This window comes from Myiozetetes cayanensis, unplaced genomic scaffold (assembly GCF_022539395.1).
Source record: "Myiozetetes cayanensis isolate MyiCay16 unplaced genomic scaffold, myiCay2020 scf6-25, whole genome shotgun sequence".
NCBI lineage: Eukaryota > Metazoa > Chordata > Aves > Passeriformes > Tyrannidae > Myiozetetes > Myiozetetes cayanensis.
The window spans coordinates 32,924,364-32,946,886 of NW_026087853.1; the positions used below are offsets into that span (position 1 = coordinate 32,924,364).

Below are 22,523 nucleotides of genomic sequence, written 5' to 3' on the forward strand. Positions count from 1 at the left end.
TCCCTAACACAGTACTTGGGATTCACTTCCTAGTGACTTGGAGGCAACAGTGCCGTGTCCTGTGTTACTGACAAGTCTCCCTGCCGTTCAGAATTGCTGTTTTCTGTTAATCTGCTGTCATGTTCTGGCTGAAAACCAGCTCGCTTCAAAGATGAATTATTGTTTATTTTGATCTGCATTAGCATTTAGAGCGTGCTTTTTGTGCAAAGCCTTATCTGTGCACTTCAGTCTGAAGAGCAACACATATGTAATCCCCAGCAAATGTATGGCCATTTCAGACCCAGCTTTGCAAGGATCCCCTTGAGCAATGGGGAGTCCAAAGTATTATATAATCAGAAAAAATAAACCTATTTCCACGTTCCTCCCCTTTGCAGGAGTGGCAGTTGGAGAATAAGGGAACTGTGTTAGAGTATCTTGTAACAATATTGGAATAGTTGCTGGGATGGCAACTCAGGATGAAGACTTATTTCAACTGATAAAAGTTACATTGTGTACCTGGCTCTGTGTTTAAGGAATAGGGGGAGTCAGTAGGTCACTAACATGCTAATTTTTCATCAGGCACCCAAGCAGAGCACAGACATACCTGACTCCACATCCTGCCTTAGCATATAGCTGCTGTTTCTTTGATCCAAAGAAAAGACAGGGTCAACTTTCGAGTGCAAACCTTGTCCTTGTCCTCTGTGGTGCTGTAGTAATGTTGAAATCTTTGGATGACTTCCTCAAATAACACATACATGAGCCTCTTCTACTTTTCCACTTCCTGATTTTTCAGTACATTTTTGTATGCGTTACATCATGGAGTTATTTTGAAACAATAATAAATATGGTATGTCTCATGTCTGGTCTCACATTTTCCACTTTAGTCTTTATCAAGGTTTCTTTATGTGTCTATAAATTGTTGTATGAAGCTGCTGCCCCCTTAATAAAACATTACAATGAAGAAGTCATAAACAGTAGGATCAAATGTGATGATAAAAACAGTTTAACAATAACATAAAAGAATAGTAAGTAAATGTGGAAATACAACTAGTGGCTCTAAGAAGTGATTTGTATTCCCTCTCAGGATGGATTCAGTCTATGTGTGGCCTTGAATTTTTAAAAACAGGTGTGGACTCTTCATCAGACAGGGAATTAGTGCTGGCTGACTGCAGGTTTACCCTGGCTGGAAGTTAAGAAGCCAGATACTTTGGAGGAGCAGGTCAGCCCAAATCTGCCATACTTAGCATCTGCCAGAGCTGGATTCAGGATTCATATTTGTGAGTTGTTCCCCTCACAGAAACTTTGTTCTCCACAGGGTATGAACAGCCCTGGTGCAAATTAATCCTTGGTTCTGAGTGTGGCAATGTATGTATGTACCTAACATTACAAAGTCAGATGGGAAGACGTAAGGAATTGCTCTTCATTGCCTGCTGAGCTGTTAGTCTGGAACCTCAGCAACTCCCCAGCACAGATCACAGCACTAGCTTGTGGTTTATTTTCTATAAAGTTCAATATGCAAAGAATTTGAAGTGCTTTATGCCTGGGTGTACCACCTCCATGCATCCTCAGCATATGCATGTCCTGTGCATGAATAAACAAGATTCTATGTGAGTCACAGGTAAAGGCAGGGACTAGAGTCCATGCTGTTAAATCTTTTTTCACTACAGAACCCACATGCCCTCTTTAGTGTGCACTTCTGTGGCCTTAGGTATCACAGCCTCAAAACTACCTTTTAACAGGCACAGGTTTTTTAAGTGCTGCCAACCTTGGTAGACGATCTGCTGAGGCCTCCCTTGCTGCAGTTCAATTGTGCTGTTTCTGATTTTAGCATATTATTCTCTTCTTAGGAGTTCTAGGTACATTGCTGCAGTGGCTACTGCTGGGTGATGTTTGTCTTACACTTCTCCTCTCCTGTGTTGCAGGTGCACTTCTGTACGCTATGACGCTGACTTGCCAGCTACCAGTCTCATCATCACCTTCCACAATGAGGCACGATCTACCCTGCTCCGCACGGTGAAGAGGTGAGCTCAGGAAGGGGTGCTGGGCCTGGATGGTGGAGTCAGGAAGGGTACTGGTGGAGAAATAGGCATTTTCCAGCAGTTAGACAAGCAGGGTGACTGCAGTTCCCCAAGTGCCAGTGTTCTAGCCTTCAGCTGGCCCACTAGGACAAGCCAGGGGCTTGAATTGGCAGTGTGGGCATATCTGCCAATATACAGAGCATATCTGCCGTTACCCACTGTATGGCTCCTAGCGGGGGAATCATGAGCAGCAGGAACGGGCTGCTGGACTTGCATCCGCAGGTGAGAAGAGTCTGTGTGAGCTTGGTTTGAAAGAGTGAAGAGGTACTAAAGAGAACACTGTGTGTTGCCTGATGCAGTGGGTGATGGAGGCTTAGGAGGAGGCTGTGTTCCATAACCAGAACTAAGCAGACAGCTCCCTGCTAGGGCACATGTTCCAGAAGCTGGGATTGGCTCAATGTGGGTGGGAGCACAGCTTGTAAGTCTTTCAAGCAGAAAGTGATGGACAAGTCTTGTGAAGACTGAGCTCTTGTGGTCTGAGCAGGTGCTCAGAGTTATTTGCTGATAAACAGTTGCTGAACCTGATGGCCCACTAGATCCTCCCTGGGGCTTTGCACACAGACCCTGCTGAGCCTGCAGGACAGTTGCTGTATTGTACCAGTGCCTCTTCATATCTGAGTATCAGCAGTAGCCAAATCTAACTATGTAAATAGGTGGCATAGGGCCTGTCAGCATCCTCAGGTAGATGGATGTATGCAATCATCTGTACTACAAAGCAATGCTGCAGCTGCTCCTTCACCCCCTTCTTCCATCACCTCCACAGAACCCAGGTAGGCTCCTTTCCTTTTAGTTTTCACAGAAGAAAATGCCCTCTGCCCTTTCTGACTTACCAAGTCATTTCTCAAAGGGTCTCTGAAGCCTGCATGCAGGTCCAGGAACAGTCTGTGGAGGCTGAAGGAAGAGTGAATTGTCTGTGTAGAAGGTTGAGCTGGTGATATCAGTAGCAGGAATGCATTATTCATCGTTTCTGCTTCTTTCCCCTGACAGGTCCTATGGACCTGCATGAATGTGCTGCGTGAATAAATAACAGGCTTTTTCAAGTTGGCCTCATGGCTAGAAGGCTGGGTTTCTGTCTGCCAAGTTTGATGCTACTGTGTTTCCAGAGGCCTGTATATATTGCACTAACACATTTTGTCATTTTACTTGTATCATTTCCTTTTCATTTGAACCATACAATGAGTTCTACAGAGTCACTGTTCAGAAAATGAGCAGAGTTGTTTGAAACCTTGGTGCTGCTAGGGCAACGGGAGGAGACTTCTGCTGATTCCATCATAGGTCAGACAGGAAATGGTTAGGTGCTCAGAAACCATGGTAGTAGGATCCTTAAGAAAATTTCAAGGCAGCCAGTTGCCATGATAGTTAAAATGAAGAGGTGACATTTAGAGCAGAGCGTTACCTAGAGAGAGAAACTGATATCCAGATCCTGTGGAAATAATGTGTACTAATGAGCAGATAAGCATCACCGGCACCCTAACAGGCCAGGCTTTCTCAAAGCAAGGTGAACTGAGGTAGGCTGCTCAGGGCTGTACCTGATCAGTTTTTAGTGTCTCCAAATACAGAGACTCAGCAAACTGTCTGAGAGTTCTCTTCTCTAGGATAAACAAGTCCATCTCTTTCAGCCTCACCTCATACATCTGATGCTCCACTCCCTTAATTATCTTAGTGGTCCTTCACTGAACCTGCTTCGGCATGTCACACTGTTTGTTGTCCTGGAAAGCCCAGAATTGGACACAGCATTTAAGATATGGTATCCCCAGTCTCTCAAATGTGGTCTCCTGCAACCCAGAGCTCCCAACAAAGACCTTGAAAAATGGATGACCCATCTGTTCAAATTGGTCCCTCCAATACTGCTTGCCGCTGGAGGAGTGCTGTTGTGAAGAACTGACTGTACTCTGCTGTGAATGGTGTAGTGGATGCAACTTCCTCCCAGACCTTTGGCTACAGCTGGACTCTTCATTGCCAGATGGTTTACAGCTGGTGCATGTGACTGATTTACTCCTTTCTTAAATCACATGTCAGAAATGTCAATAATTTATCCCTACCTGGTGAGGTATCCCAAAGGCTGAGTTCTTCTTGAGCTCTACAGTATTTGGAGTGTCACACAGCCAAGCATTGGCTAGGAGCCTTGCCTTTGAGGCACTGGAGGTTTGACAACTGGGCACAAAGGTAAAGGCTCAGGTCATGGCTGCACTGTTAGAAGAGGCATAGAGCTAAGTCCCATTTACAGGTTAACACTGGTGTTATAGAGGGATTTGAAGATTTCACTGTGCTCTTCAGGGCCTCTTCTGTAACTGGAGAGTCCTGTCTTTCAGCAAAACTCATCTGAATGTGCCAGGCTGAATTACTGCTGTGAGTGTAATTTTTGCTCAATTCGTATACACAGTCAGTGCACCAATACTATGTAATTACATTGCATCCCTTGCACTTTGGGATAAGTCAAGTATCAGAGGAACAGGACTGTTCTGTTCTGTTGGGTTTATGACCTGGCTGTGAGTCTGCAAAGGACCACAGTGATATTAAGTGACAGGAAGCATAAAATTGCACTGCCTGCTTACCTGCTGACTAGTCAGACTTGCAGCTTGTCATTATTTCTGTATCTGTAAGCGCTTTCTTAAGCTAGTAGGGCATGATTATTTAGAGAATTAGAATGAACCATTTGAAATGCATCTGGTGAAAGTTAAATATGATTCCACTGTTATTATGGGCCTTTTCTCAAGTTCTGTTATCATAATTACACTGTGGGGATGCTATAAGAGAAGTGGGGGTGAAAGAGGACAACTGATGGACATGAGCAGCACCAAATCAAATTTTTTTATGTCTGAAAACATTTTAAGAGGCCTAATCTTCTGAGGTGAGTAGAATATGTATTACCAATTAAGTTTTCACACTTGAGATCTTTGCTAGCCTGGCTGTTGAGTGCCTGAATCTGAGCTCTCAAAAACCAGCCATAAAACTTTGGGAAATTCTAGGAAGAAATACATGAAAAGGGTACTGGGATTGAACTGTTCTTAAATTATAAGTAGAGGGAGCCTAAATGTGCTCCCCTGAGCCAGATACTGGCTTATTGTGTTATTCTGACAGCTCTGCAGGGTAACTCAACAAAGTGGCAATGCTGGTACCATAATGTCTTGGGAAGTGACCCAGGGATGAGGCTCCTGCATTACAGTTTATTTCAAGATGATTTAAACATGGCAGCTCTAGAGGCCAGATCCTGATCTGCAGATCCTTCTTGCTAACCCCACCTGCATGTATGCACACATGGACCCACACAAACACTTCTGACAGCTCAGCAGTTGCTAAGCTCTCCTTGCTGGCTCTGCTGCTGAAAGGAAGCAATGGCAATGATGTGCCATTGTTGTCCCTTGAGGATGGGAGAAATGTTTGTGTATGATGGAGAAGGGGAAATAGAGGAGTGACTGAGAGGAGGAATAGGTTATTCCCTCCAGCATGCTGTTGCTTGTCCCTCCTGGTCTTTAGAGGCAGCATGGTCTGCATGCCTGTCTTCTGCTGTGGGCTCCAGCCATTCTCCTCTGCTCTAGGTGAAGGCAGCAGTCAGCTAGACCTGCTGCCCAGCGTGCAAGCTGCCAAAGGGACCAGGCCAGCACACCAGTAGGCCATTCTGCCCCAGATCTGACTAGTCCCATGCAGGGAGTGCTTCAGACAAATCTTGTTTATTTGTTTTCAGTGCAGACTGAGACAACTGGCTAAAAATATCCAGAAGGAGACTAAGAAGGGGAATAGGGAAAAAAAAATGGGAAATGAGCTATCAGACAGAACCTGTGAGCATGACGGTTCAAATGGCTTGTTGGTCGCATCCTCAGTCCCGCAGGAGATTTGTATCAGTCAAGAGCTGCTTACCTGCTTGATCTCTCCTCCTAGATAGGACATAGTTGTCACTTTCAAGCCAGTTACTTGCTTGGCATCCTCTTCTCTTTCTCATTTTCTGTGATTGATGTCTATGTGTGATTAGTCATTAAGCGATACCATCTCTTTGGCTGCAGTGACCATTCCCACAGAAGGGATAGTCAACTGCTTTGTTATCTGGTCCTTTTCTTTCCTTTTCTGATTTCAGTCACTGTTGCAGGGACTGTTTGGTTTTGGTGCAAATGCAAAGGTGAATGGTCAGCCTGTAAGTCAATGGACTCGAACAGCTGTCAGTGGTTCAGTGCTTATGCAGAGAGCCTGTAAAAATTCTGATTAAAAGGATGCTATTGCAGTGCTAGAGCGCTTGGTGTAATATCTCGTTACAATGACAATTGAGATGATGGCAAAAGAGGAGATTATTTTAGAGCAAAGGGAAAAAAGATCCTCTTCTGCTAACATCTGGAATAAACAGGATTATCTGTGAGCTGATGGGGGATGGACAGATCAGCAGAGGAGAGAAAGTCATTGGCAATGCTGATGTGATGTCATGTCATGCAAGAGGGTAAGGACACTGATATAGAAAGAAGAAGGAAGCTGTGAGAAAAGACAAAGTAAGAAGGGAATCCATGAGAGGAAGGGAGAACAGTTGGTGTTTCTGCTGTAAAATGCAATTGTCATTTGAATTTTGGAATCCTAATAATGTATTTTTATGCCTAGAACTAACTGATTGTCATGCCAGTCTCTGCACCTCACTAAAGAGGAATACTAGGATTACTGTGGTCCTTGCTAAAAAGACAGGCAAAACAAAGTGCAAAGAGGATTAAGTACCTTTCCCAAGGATCCACAGTAAATTATTGTAGAGCTGAGAGAAGAACTGGACATTGTAGAATGAGCTGTGAACTCCCCAAGGAGTGTGTTCTCTCTGCTGGGGAATCAGTGGACAGGCAAGGAAGAGGGAACAAAATGTTTGAGTTTTTTCCCCTAGATGTGTTGAGCTGAAAGACCTGAAACTTGTGAAGAAAATGTGAGCATTGCCAGTAGTGAGGCTAGTGGGAGAATGTGTGGAATACTGTTTTACAGCCATTATACTGCAGGATGCAGTCTGTCTGGATTGTTTTGCATTGGGTTTGCACAAACAAGAATTTCAGTGCAGGGCAGCCTTGTCTATAAAATATGCAGATGATGGTTGTGCTGGGAGAATCTGCACTTAAAATGGCAGAGAGGAACATCCCCTTCACCTCCCACCCCACCATATGAGAGGATCCAGAGAGGTATGTGCCAAGTGAAGCAAATGAGATTCAGCTTTGAAAAATGCAAGCTCAGTCATCTAGGGACATGAAAGCTCAAAATACAAATACTATCAGAGGCATATAAAGCAGCATAAATCTGAAATAGAGTGGGATGTGATACTGAGCAGCAGAACAGTCAGAATTTTGCTGTGTGATACGGCAGAAGACTCATAAACTGGAAAACTTTGGCTCTGTATGCAAAGGCATCAGTGATGTTACTTAGCAATATGATAATTTATTTCTCTACTGCATCATACCTGAGAGTATGGGATTAGTTTTGCTGTCTGTTTCCTCTATAAAACAAAAAAGCCCACAAAAGAGAAAAAAAGCCAGCAATCTTTCTGCAGAATTGCTCAAAATAGAAGAGCAGGTATCACTCGAGACAAGTTGCTAGAACTAGGAGAATAGTATTTACCTTTGTTCTTGATACTAAAATTTGCATAACTGTCCTCTACATTGGGGTGCCTAAGCATTACTGAGCAATCTTGTTGAAGTTAATGAGGACCTGCCTGCTCATAGAGGCATTGGAGGAGGCTTGAGGGGGGAATACGCTGAGTGATGGTAGTAAAGCCAGGGGAGAGAGTTTAAGTTCATGGAAAATGAGTTCAAACATTTTACAGAAATGAGAGCAATTAAGAGGTCAGAACCAAACTGCTCAGACTCCAGGGTACCAGAGTTCTTTGACCTCTGAGGAGGGCAGAAGCTTTTATCTCACCTTGTGTGTGATAGCTCCTGTATCCTGCAGATGCAAACTCACTGCAGTCCTGAGGGTATTTCAGGGTGTGGTGCAACCACCCTAGGAAAGGGGGTGCTTTCAGCAAGTGTGGAACTGGTTTGAAAGAAGTAAGAAGCAAAAGAGGAAAAGAAAATACAAATCCAGAATATTGCCAAGGCAATATTGACAATATTCCCTTCCAGTGAATGGAATTGGTGAGGAAGCTTGAACAGGGCTCATCTGCGGCATTGAGACAGAGCTCCTTGCTGGGGAAAGTGGCTGCTCTTTTCACTCTCCAGCAGTGGTGAACTTTGCCCAGAGCCCGGCAGATGGGAATGGCCATCAGGCTCTCCATTTCTCCTCTCTGTTAGGAGTCAGAGAGCATGCAGCATCATCCTTTGCTAGCTTGCAAGTCCCCAGTCAGCTTCCTGGCTGTGGGTCCTTGTAAGGTCCCACTGAGATGCCACAGCTCTCCGGGATACTCCTGCTTGGAGCTTGGTTCCTGTCAATTAATCCCACTACAAGGGCAAGGTCACCACTTCCACTTTACTGGAGTTTGGTATTCCTGCTGCAATGCATAGCATAGCATATTTCTATCAGTCTTAACATTGTTGTTGTTATGGCAGCTCAAAGTGTGTTTTTTTCCTCCCTGGGTTCCTGCAGTGTTCTGAACCGCACCCCTCCCAATCTCATCCAGGAGATCATTTTGGTAGATGACTTCAGCTCAGATCGTAAGTATGGATTTGCACTGATTTTTTTCTCTTCTGTTTTCCTGCTTTTTGTTTTCATGTTTGTACTGAAAATCAAGATCAAGCAAGCTTTTTCCCTTCTGCTCCACAGGAGGTTTCTGTCCTCCCTGAGCTCGTCCCCCACCCTCACAGATCTCCTCTTGTCTGTATGCAAGAAAAAAAGAAAAGAAAGGAAATTTTTCTGTGTTTAATGTCCACGCATTGCAGAGGCCAGAGCTTCTTGCTGTCTTTTTTCTTTACATTGGATCTTCCTTTCTTGTCAGCTTGGCAGTTTGGCCTAGGTTGCCAGAGATCTCTGTCTAGTTTCATTATGCACCATTTGGTGAGCTGATTAGCACAGATATACGTGCAGCAATGCTGTACATGTGCAGAGTGGGTAATTACAGATCAAGAGAGAACAAGAGGATGCAGTAGAGCCTACAGAAAATTGCTGCCTGGGCTCCTGCAGGCAGACCAGGGCATGACTGTCTGCCTGCCTTCACATGTCTAGGATCCTAGGTGTCCCTGTGGGAAGCTGTGGAAAGGTTATTGCTTTGGACAGCACCATACCTTCTTCTGCAGCTTGGCACAGGGATGGAGTGTCTACTGCATGAGTTCCACCAGATCTGCAGACTGGAGGCTGTGGACTCTTTCCATCTGTACAGTTGCTCTTGCTCCTGGCTTTGTAGTAGTGGTGAGGTGGTGGGGATAGAAGCCTTCTTGCTTCTCCCGTGATGTGTACTAGATTCAAGGACAATCTAGTTATGTACCATTTATAATAATTGATAATTACTCCTTCAGAACACTTTACAGATAGCTGCGAATGCCCACCTTGGCCTACTGAGGTAAGGAAGCAATGCTCTTTTGATTTTGCAGCTAAATATTTACATAGCTTTGGCCAAAAAAAAAAAAAAATTTTAAAGGTGGATGCTGAGATGAGGGATTTAAGTTTCTGAGGACCTTACAGTATGATTCGAATAAGTACTGAGCTGTGCCCAGCTGTAGGAGCTCAGTGTTTCTGAGCACTTCCAACAAACAATGCTAAGTGTTTCTACACTCAGCACCTAAAAATTCAGTTCTCAATGGGCTAAGTGTTCCAGATCAAAATTGATATATTTCTGGTACCTGTTCTGCACAGGGCTTATCCAAAAAATTGCATTTAGGCTCCTTGCTAAATAGAAAAATTTTTAAGAAAGCTTCATCCTATGGCAGCTCTTATTTTTTCACTTGCAACTGGATATTTATGGATATAGCCACTCCCCTGAGACACCTCCATGGAGGTACTTTAGCACATGTTTGAGGTCTGATGATTTGCTTTAATACCCACCTCAGTTTCTCCAAAGATACTGAGAGTCTGTCTTCTTTTGCAAGTAGCTGCAGGCAGAATGATGTGCTCCGCTCCTGCAGAGTGAATGAGTTAGTAAGGATTCTCATACCTGAAGTTGTGACTTGGCCAAGATGAGATCATTGCCTTCCCTTGTAGCAGAGGTCCAGCAAAATCGTGATACTCTGTGATTCAGAGCACCTGCCACTTCCTTGGACAGTGCAGCAGCTGCCAAAGTGCCCACATAAGAGCAGTATTTCAGATTGCAGTATTTCAGTATTCAAATCCTTGTACAGGAACATGCTAAGAGATGCACTTTGGGTAAGGACCTTGTATTCTCTCCAGAGTACTTGGTCTGTGGGAGGATGACAGCAGGAAAGGGGGGCATGAGACATGAAAAGGAATGTGGAATAAATGTGGAAACTGGGGTGAACTTGGAGAAAGAAAAAAGAGCAAGTTAGAAATTGTTATGACCTCTGCTAAGGCAGGAATAGAGAGCGGATGGCAGAGAACTAACGACTCAGTGCTTATTGGTACAGCTGGGCTGGAGCAGGTAACTGTTCCTCTCTGTCATCTTCCCTGGCCAGTGTAAATTAGAGATGCCAGGAGCTTCTGGCAAGCTGCCAGCAGAGCCCTCGATCAGGCATCCATGTGTTAATGTAATAGTGTCTCCAAGGAAGTGGGTCACATCCCTATGGTCTTTATTAAACAAAATCAAGCAGAAAGTGCCCTGAGAACAAATGGCAGGAAATGCCCAGATGAGCTGCTGAAGGCAAAGAGAGAGGGTAAGATCACTTTATATGACAGAACTCTCTTATCTTTGTCACTCTGGTCGTTTACATCCCCAGCTCCCTTTGTTCCCTCCATTTCATCAGTGCCCAGTGCCACACTGCCAGCACATGCCCCATTGTTCTTGGAGGCCTGGCTGCTCACGGGATTGAAGAACATAGGCTCAGCTGTCTGAGGAGGACAGCAAGCAGGCAGTGCTCTTCTGTGTACTCTTTAGACAACAGGATTAAGGCCATCAGGCTGATTAATGTGATGCTAAGTGAAAGTAGAATTTCCCCTCCCATGGAGAAGCAGGAGAATAGTTAATTGAGGCTCTCTGTTGAAGCCAAATAATTCACGCATGTGTGCCAAATGTGTTTTTTTGCCTTTCCTAAGCTGAGGACTGCCAGCTCCTTACCAAGATCCCAAAGGTCAAGTGTCTACGAAACATACGTCGAGAAGGTGAGTGTGGAAAGCTTTGTGCACACAAAGATTTTGCATATTTTTCCACATGATGCTGTTTGCTGTCAGCTGCTTACACGTTGTTTCTTATAGTTGCAGTTTGTTTTGGTATTCCAGTTTGGAGGCTCTGTGGAGGGAGAACATGGCTTGGCTTATCAACTCTCAGGCTTCAGAGCTCTCATTTCACACTTTAAATAATGAGAAGTGGTGTACAGAGGCCCTGGTTAGAACAAAGACCACATTTTAAGATCTGTAGGAATAAAGATGTAGGTGTAAATCCAATCCTTTTAAACTCAGAGTTCAAGATAACAAACCATGTAGGAGTGAGGGAAAAGGAAAAACAATCATATATCTGTCGTAAGGAGATACAATTAAGGAAAGCTTTTTCTCATGTCTCTTACAGGCATAAATGCTAACTCTGACTTTCTCAGCTGCCCTTTAGTTAGGCTTACATGTGCTGGTTTATTTCTAAAGCTGTCAGTGAACAGCAGGCCTGGAGTGAGGATCTAGAAGGAGAGATGGGAACAACTATTTAGTTCACAAAGAGCATCCCACATAGTGGGATGGTCTCTAAGGAAGTAAGGAGACATCTGAGAGCCAGGCTGATATCTCCGACTGCAGGGCAGAATAAAGGACAAATGGGAATAAAGCAGATAAGCAGTAAGAAAGGCAAAAAGAGAGAGTAGAATTTTGTCATGGGGAATTGGTAAGAGAGGCAGCAGGGTGCTCAGCGGGAGAGACAGCAAGCAGGCAGCAGCAAGGTATCTGTAGGGGAAAGAGAAGGAGCCAGATGAAAGTTCTGTGTCATGAAGAGAAACGATAGGAGAAGTCATTCTTTGTGTTCTGGGGGGCTCAGCTGACTGTCCCCAGGGGATGCCCTGCTAAAGCTGCTCTCTGTTTCTGATGGAGATGTGATATAGGAGATTCACCTGCTCTTCCCTTGTAATGGCCACACAAAATATTTATTCTGAAGGAGGCTCAACTGTTTCCCTTCCTAACCTTCCTGCTCCTTTGTTGTCCTTTCCTCACTGTAGGGCTGATTCGCTCTCGGGTGCGAGGAGCTGAAGTGGCTACTGCTGACATTCTTACATTCCTGGACAGTCACTGTGAAGTCAACAGTGAGTGGCTGCAGCCAATGCTTCAGAGAGTGAAAGAGGTGAGCACCATGTCCCCCTCTGGGATGGATGGAGCTGGCCTGAATTGTGCTGGTGGATCCTCTGCCCTCACATGCCTTCAGCAGTGCTGGTGAGGACAAAGCCTGCCAAGGCAGGCAGGCTGTTACAGAGGAAAGTTCAGTGTGAGCTACAAGGCAAGAGATCCCTGATGGGCTTCTGCATTCTGCCAGTGTGACAAGGCAGGAGTTGCAGAGTGATGGAATGCAATGGTGAACTCTGGAACTGTCAACTTTTACCTCATGTCTCCTGCAGCCATCGTGCTTCCTAGTCCTGTTTGCCTGTACGTAGGACAGCAACTTTGGTGGCATACACTGTGCAACTTTTCCATGGTTTCCATCTCTCTTCTTGCTGCTTATCAACTCTCCCTCATATCATAGGGACTCTCCTCTTTGCCTTGTCACTACCACAATTTTCCTTCTATTAATGTTCCTGCTGAGCTGCCAACATACACTACCTGCATGCAGGCGGCTTCCTAGCACAGAGGAGCTGCCTGTGAGTGCAGGGATGTCCCTTTGATGGTTCACTTGGCAAAGGATTGATGCGAGGCTGGAAGAGTGAAAATGAGGCGGAAATACTAGCAGCTGTCACCCTGACTGCGCTGTAGAGCTGGAGGGGGAGACATACAGCTCTGCTGTAAGAGAAGGCAGGCGAGAGGTGATGGGAGAAGTCAAGCCATGCTTGCAAATGGCTGTAATTGATCCCTCTGAAAGGAGGATACCGTGGAGTAAATGCGCCCCCAGGAGAAGGGGTGGAGGCTTTAACGATGCTTTGTGTCCATGTCTGATTGACTTAATATGTAGGAGCACAAGAAGGTGAAACTTCAGGATTGATAACTTCAAAGCTTCTACTTTTTACTCCTGTTCAATAAATTCACTGTCTCTGAATCCAATAAATGTTTACTTTACTATTGGTCTTTAAGTTAAGCTGCAGCAACAGTGCCATAGGGGTCCCTAAGCAGAAAGAACCTCACTAGTTTCTTCAGGGAAGGATCTAAATTGCAAAAGCTTGGGTGCTGACTCTAATATACTAATTTTTTAGTGAGCAGATTTCAAGTCAGCCTATTTCTGACATACTTCCTACATTTCTGATATGCACCCTAGTTCAGATTTCAGTCTTTCCCTACCCAGTCCTGGCGTTGACTGGTGGAGTAGTGGCTGGTGCACCAGGCTGCCAGGTGGGTGCTGGGGTTATCAGGCTGGGCACACACACTCTCACTGGGCAACCCTCACAGCACAGAGGGGAATAAACATGAATGATAACTTTCATCTAGGATGCCCCATCCTGAACAAGTGTGCTACATCAGGAGGAACTATTGCAAGGCACTAAATGAAGGTTTTATAGGAAAGGCATGGATGTTGGGAACTGTTTGATAACAAGGTGCTGTTTGTGGCATTTACAGCTCGGTTTCATCTTGTATGTCAGCTCTCACAAGACTGTCTTTAATACCCTGTGCCATGATGTTGAAAAACTATTCAACTTCTACTTACTAAAAGGATTGCAAAGGAAAACTTTGAATATTTATACCCCTCAATGGTGATAAAGTACTCACAATATCTTAGTATTGTAATTTATATAATGTATTATATGTATTATAATGTTTGCAATACGATTCTTAAGTGTAGGGTCTTGGTCATAGTATTTCTTATGAAGATACTTTATTAGGGGGTTGATAATTTCTAGGCTCATGATAATGAGTTAATTCAAGGATGGTTAAACAGAAAGTATGCTGTCAATAGATATGAAAAGCAAGCACAAAAATTTTGGGACTGTGATTCATGCCCTGTGACTTGGGCAGGAAGTAAAGACCTGTTTCTTAGCACTCCTGGGTGTCAGGGTCTGACTCCATTCCCCACATCCATGGAGTGCAACTGGCTAGTATCCACCATCTCCACGTTTGGATGTAGTGGCCATGGTTCCCTTGTGCAGCTACCAGAACCGTACTGGAGAAAGCAGGCAAAGATTTACATCTTCAGCTTTGTTTTGCACATTTTGTGTTTTCTGATCTCTGGCAGCTTTGCCAGACATTCAAGAAAAGCCTGATTCCTTTTTTTTCCCCTTGCTCTCTCTCCCTCAGGATTATACCCGAGTGGTGAGTCCAATCATTGATGTTATCAGCCTGGATAATTTTGCCTACCTGGCAGCATCAGCAGATTTGAGGGGAGGTGGGTATAATGAATGGCTTGTGTAAGTTAGGCCTGAGGGATGGTGCATGAAAAATAAGTTACGTTACCTTCAGCTTTCCAAGAAAACAGAGTGATGATCTTTCCTGATGGGTTCTCTGTCCTTTTTTCTCTACAGCTTCCAAAGTTTTTTGCAGAGTTAGAACAAAACTCAACTAGCGTTTTCCTCTTGAGCTCGCATCACTGTCATAACATTTTGCAATTTCAGGACTTAGTTAATTGATTAGATGTCTCTCGATGCCCTCCCTATGCTACATGTACACTGGAGTCTTGACAGGCACTTCCACTTGCTGCTTTGATCTGCCAGGCTATCTCGTGATATCTTCAAAGCATTTTCACCTCTCCCCTGCAGCTGAACCCCCTGCAGCTGTTCCTGTGGTCACCCCAGTGCCTAGTGCCCTTCTGCCTGTTCTGTGGCTTGCCAGCCAAGGGCTACCTGTTCTCTGGCTACCCTCAACAATGATATAAAGTTAGTGACTGTGCTGTGCTCAACTATCCACACAGGCCAACTATAAGTAGCCTTGAAAGAGGTGATATTTACAATGATCTTCAAGCCTTTGTTCCCAGAGTACATCACATCCCACTTTATTAAACCTCATAACTTTGGCAGACAGGGAAGTGTAAGGCAGACTGGCTGAAATACAGTTATGTTTCACGCTGACAACACTCTCCTAAAGATGTGGAGTGAAATTGAGGAGGGGTTTGTAATGCCAGGGGATAACAGTGCCAAGACAGAAGCTGGTGACATCTGTGTTAGGATAGACTATTGCCATTTTGGGTAGACTGTGAGGGTGGTCAAGGAAGGAACAAAGGGATAGCCTGTGATGTAAAGGTAGAGACTAGCACTGAAGCTAGTAGTATTGTTTTTACAATAACAAGACCAATTTGTCGTGTCTTTTTCCTTCTCAGGGTTTGACTGGAGCCTTCACTTTAAGTGGGAGCAGATTCCTATAGAGCAGAAAATGTCTAGAACAGACCCAACTCAGTCTATAAGGTAAATGTCTTTGATGGACAGGGTACAGTCTTCCAAGTGCCTTTACCAAGCCTTCACCTGTATGACAAGGAGGGCACAGAGGCTACCTTGAGGAGGACAAAATGCCAGAGAGTTCACTTAATGATGACAAACTCTTCATGTTATTTTCTGAATGTATTGAGGTTTATACCCTAACTGTGAGAGTGTTACTCTCTGAATATTGTAAGAACAGGAATTATATACTATCATGCATGCCACCTCTACAAAACCACTTCTTCTGTTTGTTCTTGTGGTCTCCCTCACTCAGCACACTGAACACCTCAGAAATCCCCTTGGGGTTTTTTAATTACCTCTACCTTTCAGGTGAAAACTTAAGGAATGAAGCAGATAAACAGTTATCCAGCAGGTGTAAAGCAGACTGGAGAACTAAATCTTACTTAATAATGCGGGCACAGAATTACTCTTGCCTTCTAAATCTGCATGTTGATGGACAGACGAGAGAGTTGTTGCCAGCCTCACTGCAGTGTACATGGCTCTGAAACATGCAGAATGTAACAAATTTTGATATGAAAAGTCACGGTGCTTGTCTGTATAGGCAGAAAGCTCCACATTGTAATCTAAAAATATCGTTTAACTCCTCTGTGTAATTTGTGAGCCTCTGTTTTGCACTCCAGAGGCAACTAGCTTGGTAACAGCAGAGCAATACTAGCAACAGCTTGTCACACTGTGTCTAATTGGTGAACACAGTCATCAGACAGTGCCCCTGTCATTCCTTCATACTGTGAATATTTGTATAAATGCAGAAGACACAGCATTACACTTGTAGTGCTTGCAGGACCATCTAACAAAGGCACAAGAATGATCTAGTGAGTGGGATATCAGAAGCCTGCTGCAGGTTCACTTCCCAACTCTACTGTTTTTCTCTTTTAAATGAGGTACAATTTATCAGGCTGTCAGTTGTCTGCCCTCTAAAATTAAGCTTGTGGTGTTACATATACATGTGATTATTTTGTGGGCTTCTGTTTTCTCTTCCAGAACCCCTGTTATAGCAGGAGGCATCTTTGTGATTGACAAGTCCTGGTTTAACCACCTGGGAAAATACGATACTCAAATGGACATCTGGGGAGGAGAAAATTTTGGTAGGTATAGGGAAGTGTCATTCAAGGGAATGACACACTAATGCAGAACCTCTTCCCAGTCTTCATCACTTACCAGAATTCCTTTTCTAAGAGATCTGATCTGCATGTCAGTGTAAGGTTAGGAACATGGCCAGGTAATCCCCATGGTGGTTGGAGCTATTACTGCTGTCAGTATAAAGTAAGTGGAGACGTTCTGCACTCTCTGTACACTCTCTTACAGGCATATGTGCTATTGTACTGGTGCTTCCACAGTACAAGAAAGAAGGAGGAACCTCCTGAAATTTAAATGGTTGCTTCTTTTTGGAGAATATTCCTCCAGTTCTTCATATGAAAGTATGTGTTGCTCCAGCTCTGAAGTGGACAGCCACTCCTACAGTCTCTTATACCTGTTCCTCTCTTGCAGATAAGTCTGAGTTGGTCTCCCAGCTTGACAGGTCAGAAAGATATTTTTCCTATTAAAACAAGTGTCTTTTAAGTGAAATTTGATTACAAATAGTTTCAGAATGCAAATGTTTAGAAGCAGACTAGGACATCCCAAACATGTAAGGAATTCAGAGGCCCAGTGTAGTCTGTCCACTCAAGTGCTGTTATAGGTCTTGGTGCTTAAACCCATCTCCTTGCACTTAATGGTGGCAAAGATATTCTAGGCATCTGTCTTTGACCTGTGTGAAGGGGTGCTGCAGTGTCACCAGGTGTTAGTGACAAAAGCAAGAAGATGCAAAGAGAGGTTCAAGAAGACTTCAAGTATTTGGGGCATTCATTTAGAAATGGTGCAGGTGGAGCTGAAGAGATAAAAACCTTATGCTGTCTTGCACTAACTTAAGTAGATTTTTCTGTAGCTAACACTGCTAAAGAAAATTCTATTTCTACAGCTTGCATAAATGTCACAGATTTGTAAATAAAACCCTTTAAAGAAGAATTTTCTAGCACCTGGAGAACCAATTAGGAAGAACAGACAAGTCAGGAAGAGGAAACTTTTGTTTCTCTGAACACAGCTGGGAGAACTGCTTGTTTCTGAAATGCTTTCTGAAACCAGGAAATAATATTTTGGGCTGATAGTGGAATATCAAAGTACCACTTTTAAAAACAAAATATCTAATTATGAGTGCTTGTGTCCTCTGTTTTTCCAGGCCTTGCTTCAGTTTTATGATTTTCATCATATTAAAAAGAGAGATTAAATGGGGCTGGCATTGGGATCTCAGCAGTGCTAGTAACATCAGCTAAGCACTGTGTCAGGAAGCCTTTATCCAGGCATGAAGATCCCCTCTCCTTTGTCCCTTGGACTCCTCTGCACAGCCAGCCTCAGCTCCTTGCTGTCACTAGCCCCGCTCCAGCTGCTGAGCCAGCTACTTGGACATTCTGCCAGTCTCTGAGCTGCAACTCTGTAAAAGGTGTCAGCCCCAAGGATGGAGAAAGAATATTTCTTTAGGTTTTTGTTTCTCTGCTTCTGCCCGCCTGGGAGCCCAGTGTTGTTGTTTGGTCTGTATGTTAGTAGCATGATGATACGCAGAGTTCTCTGCCATAAGTAGCAGTAAATTATCTGCACGCTCACAGCCATTCTTGCAGGTAGAGCTGTTCAAAACCTCCACAGAATTGCTTCATTCTCCTTGAAATTGCTCTTGTAAAGCCTGGCAGTGGCTGGGCCAGGCTGCGTGAGACTCAGCAAGATGTACAGGGCTTGCCAGCTTTGTCCTGTTACATGGTTTTCCTGTAAATTCTGTGTCCCATCACTTGTCTCTTATCCTGGGTTGAGCCTGTTGCTATTGAATGCAGAGGGATAGAAACCAACCTGTATTTGACAACAAGAAATATTAATTTTCCCTGAATAATTCAGAATGGTTAATGATTAAGGAAAACTATTGATAATGTTCTGAAACACTATTTTACTTAAAACTACAGTTTTGAGTGGAAAGAAACTGTTTGAGTTAGGTCATCATTTTAGATGAAGTGGTAGAGGAGTTCTGACTAATTTGAGTGGGTGGTGGGGCCATTCTCTGCCCACAAAGGCCATTTCTAATAAACTTCTTTGAAACCTTTTTTGTGTGAGGAAACAGGATAAAAGAATGTATGGGAAGGGCACAGAGCTGGATGAGCTCTACACACACAACAGGTACACAGAAAGGATCAGGCAGCAATTACCAGCTGCTTAAATATCCTTCCCAGCTGGATGTGAGCTGGTAAATCACCTTTTTTCCACTGTGATAGGAAAAGCCACAGTGATTAAGTAATTTAGAACACATATAGACTAGGTCACATCCTGAAAAATGTACAGCAAAAAGTTCTATGTTTTCCATCAGAGGGTGGATGAAAGTTTTTAATAAGCTATGTTTGGTCTCCATTTTCTCTGATGTGTCCAAAATCTGCATTCTTTTGCCTCTTCTTTAAAGAGTTCTGTCATTTACAAACCTGGACATGCAGTCTGACTATCTCAGATGGCATGAGAAATCCTCTCTTGGGAAATGGACAAGACCTTAAGTTACACATACTAGACGGAGAGTTATATTTTTGTTGTAGGCCAGAGTGAGTCAGAACCTCATTCCAGGAGAGCAAATGCCAGCTGGACACGTCATCAGACAGAAACTTATGTCTTGGGCTTTTTTCTCCTTTGTTTTAAAACCCTTCCTCTCTTCAAATCTGGAACTCCCTGTTTAGAAGAAACTGAAAATAATGAACTCTGGAAAAGAGACAGGGAGAGGCAAGAGATAGTAAGAAATGGCACAATAAATATAATAAATATATAATATTTACTTAGAAGCTAGATGGAATACACCACCTTCCCCTACCTTCCAACTTACTGTTTAACAACCCCTCTCAGTGTGCAGAGAGGAAAGCAAGGGAGAAAGATGAAGGTTGGAAAGATGTTAGTGTGTATATGTGCTTTCAAACATACATAATTTCTTTTTAATTTCTAAACATCAGAGCCACATACTTCAGGCATTACTGGAGGGAGATCCCAACTGTGTAAAATTTTTGAAGTAATTAGTCTATACAATCTGAAGCTGTTTTGGTAGGGACTACCAAACTACCCAGCTAATTTTCATTTTCCTTCTTCCTTCTCCTCTTCTCACCACCACATGAAATGCGAGTGGAAAACCCCTCTGGTGTGGCAGTGATTAAACCTGCGAGGACAGACTCATAAGCTTGAGCAAGGTCACATATCTTCTGTGATGCAAATAAGTGCCTGTACATCAAAGCTCCGTGTTCTTCTAATCCTTTAACAAAATGTTGAATTTAGCTTCAGGATAGGGTGGATTTCTTCAAGTAGCAGGATTCTCTCCATATTTTTATAGTCAAACTATTAGACTCATATCTGCTCTGAGCAGCTTCCCCAGCAAAGGCAACTGGTGACAAACTGTAACAGTTATCCACTTCGTTTTTATTTTCTTTGTTTTTGGGTTTTGTGTGTGGTTTTGTTTGTTTGCTTTGTGGGTTTTGGGGGGGCTTTTGTTTGGTTGGTGTTTTGTTTTGTTTTATTAAATTAGAAATAGACCCAACCAGAACAAGAAACCATTGTAGGATGGATAACATAGAGGTATTAGGGAGAGGACTTTGCTCTAGACATTGAATCCCTATGCCCTCATCTTGTTTTCTTCTTTGACTTCTAAACGCCCTTTCTTCCTCACATTATTTGCTTTACACAGAAAATTCTTCTTTTTTTAATTCTGTCTATGTGCAGGGAGGAATGTTACAGAAGTCCAAAACAAGGTGGGTGTAGGAGATCTCACTCTGTTGCCAAATGCCATCCTGAAGGCGTGACAGAAACCTCAAGGGCCTGATCAAGTGCAAAGGTGTCTCACTGAAATGCTCAGGGGACTAAAGAGGAGCAGGACTAGAGAAGGCTAGGAAGTCCCTGAGCCACAAGGGTTGCCTCCATTTTAACAAAGGGAGAGCATTCTCCACTCTCACCATGGCATCGCTTTTCCTGATTTTGCTGTTGCAGGCAATACATCTAGAGCGGAGGGGCAAGGAAGTTGCCCTTCTTGGAATTGCTGCCGATCTGCCTGCATCTGTATGACTCTTGGGGTCTCTTCCAGAGCTCTCTTTCCGTGTGTGGATGTGTGGTGGCAGCTTGGAGATCGTTCCCTGCAGTCGAGTGGGACACGTGTTCAGGAAGCGCCATCCCTATGACTTTCCTGAGGGCAATGCATTGACTTATATCAAGTAAGTGTTGAGTAGTTCCTGGTAGCCGGATCACCTTCATGTTGGGATGTCTAAATAAGCCTGAATTCTTTGTTGTCTTTCTGCCTGGTAACAGAGAACAGCTTGTGGCTGAGCATCTGTTCTCAAGGGAAGGATGAGTTGCTGTTTTCTGTGAACAAAACCTGTTCCCTTCTCTGTTGTTTGTATTAGTGTGTCTTGTTCCTCCTCAGTCTGCAGTGGAGGGGGGAGCAGTACCCCAGAGTGAGGCTCTGGCTGTTCATGGATACTGCCCTATGACATGTGCCTGTGTATTGGCAGTCCTTAGTCATCTCTGTTGTCTCTGAGCTGTATGTGCTCTGAGAGAAGCCCTGAGGACAACTTCTACTGCAGGACAGATGGGAAAGGAAGAGAGATGAGACAAAGTACTTGACAATGAGAGTGGTTAAGCATTGCTTCAGGGCTCCAGAAAGACGGTGAAATCTCCATCCTTGGAGATTTCAAAACTCAACCAGTCAAGATGCTGAACAACATGACCTAATATGAAGCTAGTCTACTTTGGGCAGAATGTTAGGTGTTAGACAGAGATGCATTCCAAGCTGAATTATCCCATGGTGTTATTCTAATCTGGGAAAAGGGATACTGTAAATGAGTGGGACGGTGACAGTCAGGCCAGGTGTCACTGCGGAGGGAGTACGCATGAAAAGGTCATGGTAAACTATGGCTACTAAAATTTTAACTTCCAAACTGAAGCGTTCTTGCAAGGCATTGTAGACTTAACACATTCAATTTCTATCCATCCATACTGCCCACTGTGTTTCGTGTTTGGGACCATCCCCCACTCCTTCCTGGCAGAGAGGCCTTAGTTCTGCCCACCCAGTCAGTGTCTGCTCACAGGGAGGGCAGGGTCTCCAACAGCACTTAGCAAAGCATCTCCTCATCCCCCTGCAGGAACACCAAGCGCACAGCAGAGGTGTGGATGGATGAATACAAGCAGTACTACTATGAGGCCCGGCCATCTGCTATTGGGAAGTCGTTTGGAAGGTAAGCTGCCCCCAGACCTTGGTAGGAGGGCTCTGGTAAACCGCTTGGTAGCAAGAAATAGTTTTTAGATCTTCTCTGGGGCTAAGTGTGAGAAACAGAGATGCTCTAAAAGGCTAGCTTGCCAGGGAGGTTGTAGCTTGAGTGTCTGGCTAATGAGGTTTTCTTCTAATTCCCTTTATTTTTTCCCCAGTAACTCTGCATAAATCATTTCTTAGCAGAAGGCCACAGGGATCTGTGATGAAATTAAAAGACCAGACATTTTAAGTGGATTGATCAGAACATTTTTTTAACACAACATGCAGCAGTTCTGGAAATGCGAGCTATGCAGTTACTAGAGCTTGATCTGAAGTTCTTGTGCAGATGCAGAATCCCAGGGCAAGCACAGCTGGCTGGCACATGGGGCAGGTTGCACTTGGTGCACTGCCCTCTTTCCTGATGAGTGAATGAGTAGTTTGCCTGGTTTGTAGGGAAGGAGAGAACATGGCCAATGGTGAGACATGTCATTCAGAAACAATCTCTGCAGAACTGTGCTCCTTACAGCACCTTTGCTAAAGCTGTCTTCAGGCCACATGGGATTCATTGTTGTAGGCTTAACTGTTCCCTGTGACCCAGAAATCAGTGATGGACACCAAAACCTGGGATGAGGGGAGAGCTTGCTCTCTGTGCTA

At 44.0% G+C, this 22,523-nt stretch overlaps 1 protein-coding gene across 5 annotated transcripts in view; it reads left to right on the forward strand.

The window, feature by feature from the left end:
- Window positions 1-22,523, forward strand: part of GALNT16 (polypeptide N-acetylgalactosaminyltransferase 16) — a 90,073-nt gene that overhangs the window by 36,847 nt on the left and 30,703 nt on the right. For all 5 annotated transcript variants that reach the window (XR_007631420.1, XM_050335166.1, XM_050335162.1 and 2 more), the window contains exons 3-11: window positions 1,902-2,000; window positions 8,589-8,656; window positions 11,142-11,207; window positions 12,242-12,363; window positions 14,457-14,544; window positions 15,472-15,556; window positions 16,571-16,674; window positions 20,709-20,835; window positions 21,763-21,855. Coding sequence is in view for 4 of the 5 variants with exons in the window: in XM_050335166.1 (XP_050191123.1) it covers window positions 1,902-2,000; window positions 8,589-8,656; window positions 11,142-11,207; window positions 12,242-12,363; window positions 14,457-14,544; window positions 15,472-15,556; window positions 16,571-16,674; window positions 20,709-20,835; window positions 21,763-21,855 (852 nt within the window). In the remaining variant the exon portion in view is untranslated. The remainder of the gene's footprint in view (window positions 1-1,901; window positions 2,001-8,588; window positions 8,657-11,141; window positions 11,208-12,241; window positions 12,364-14,456; window positions 14,545-15,471; window positions 15,557-16,570; window positions 16,675-20,708; window positions 20,836-21,762; window positions 21,856-22,523) is intronic.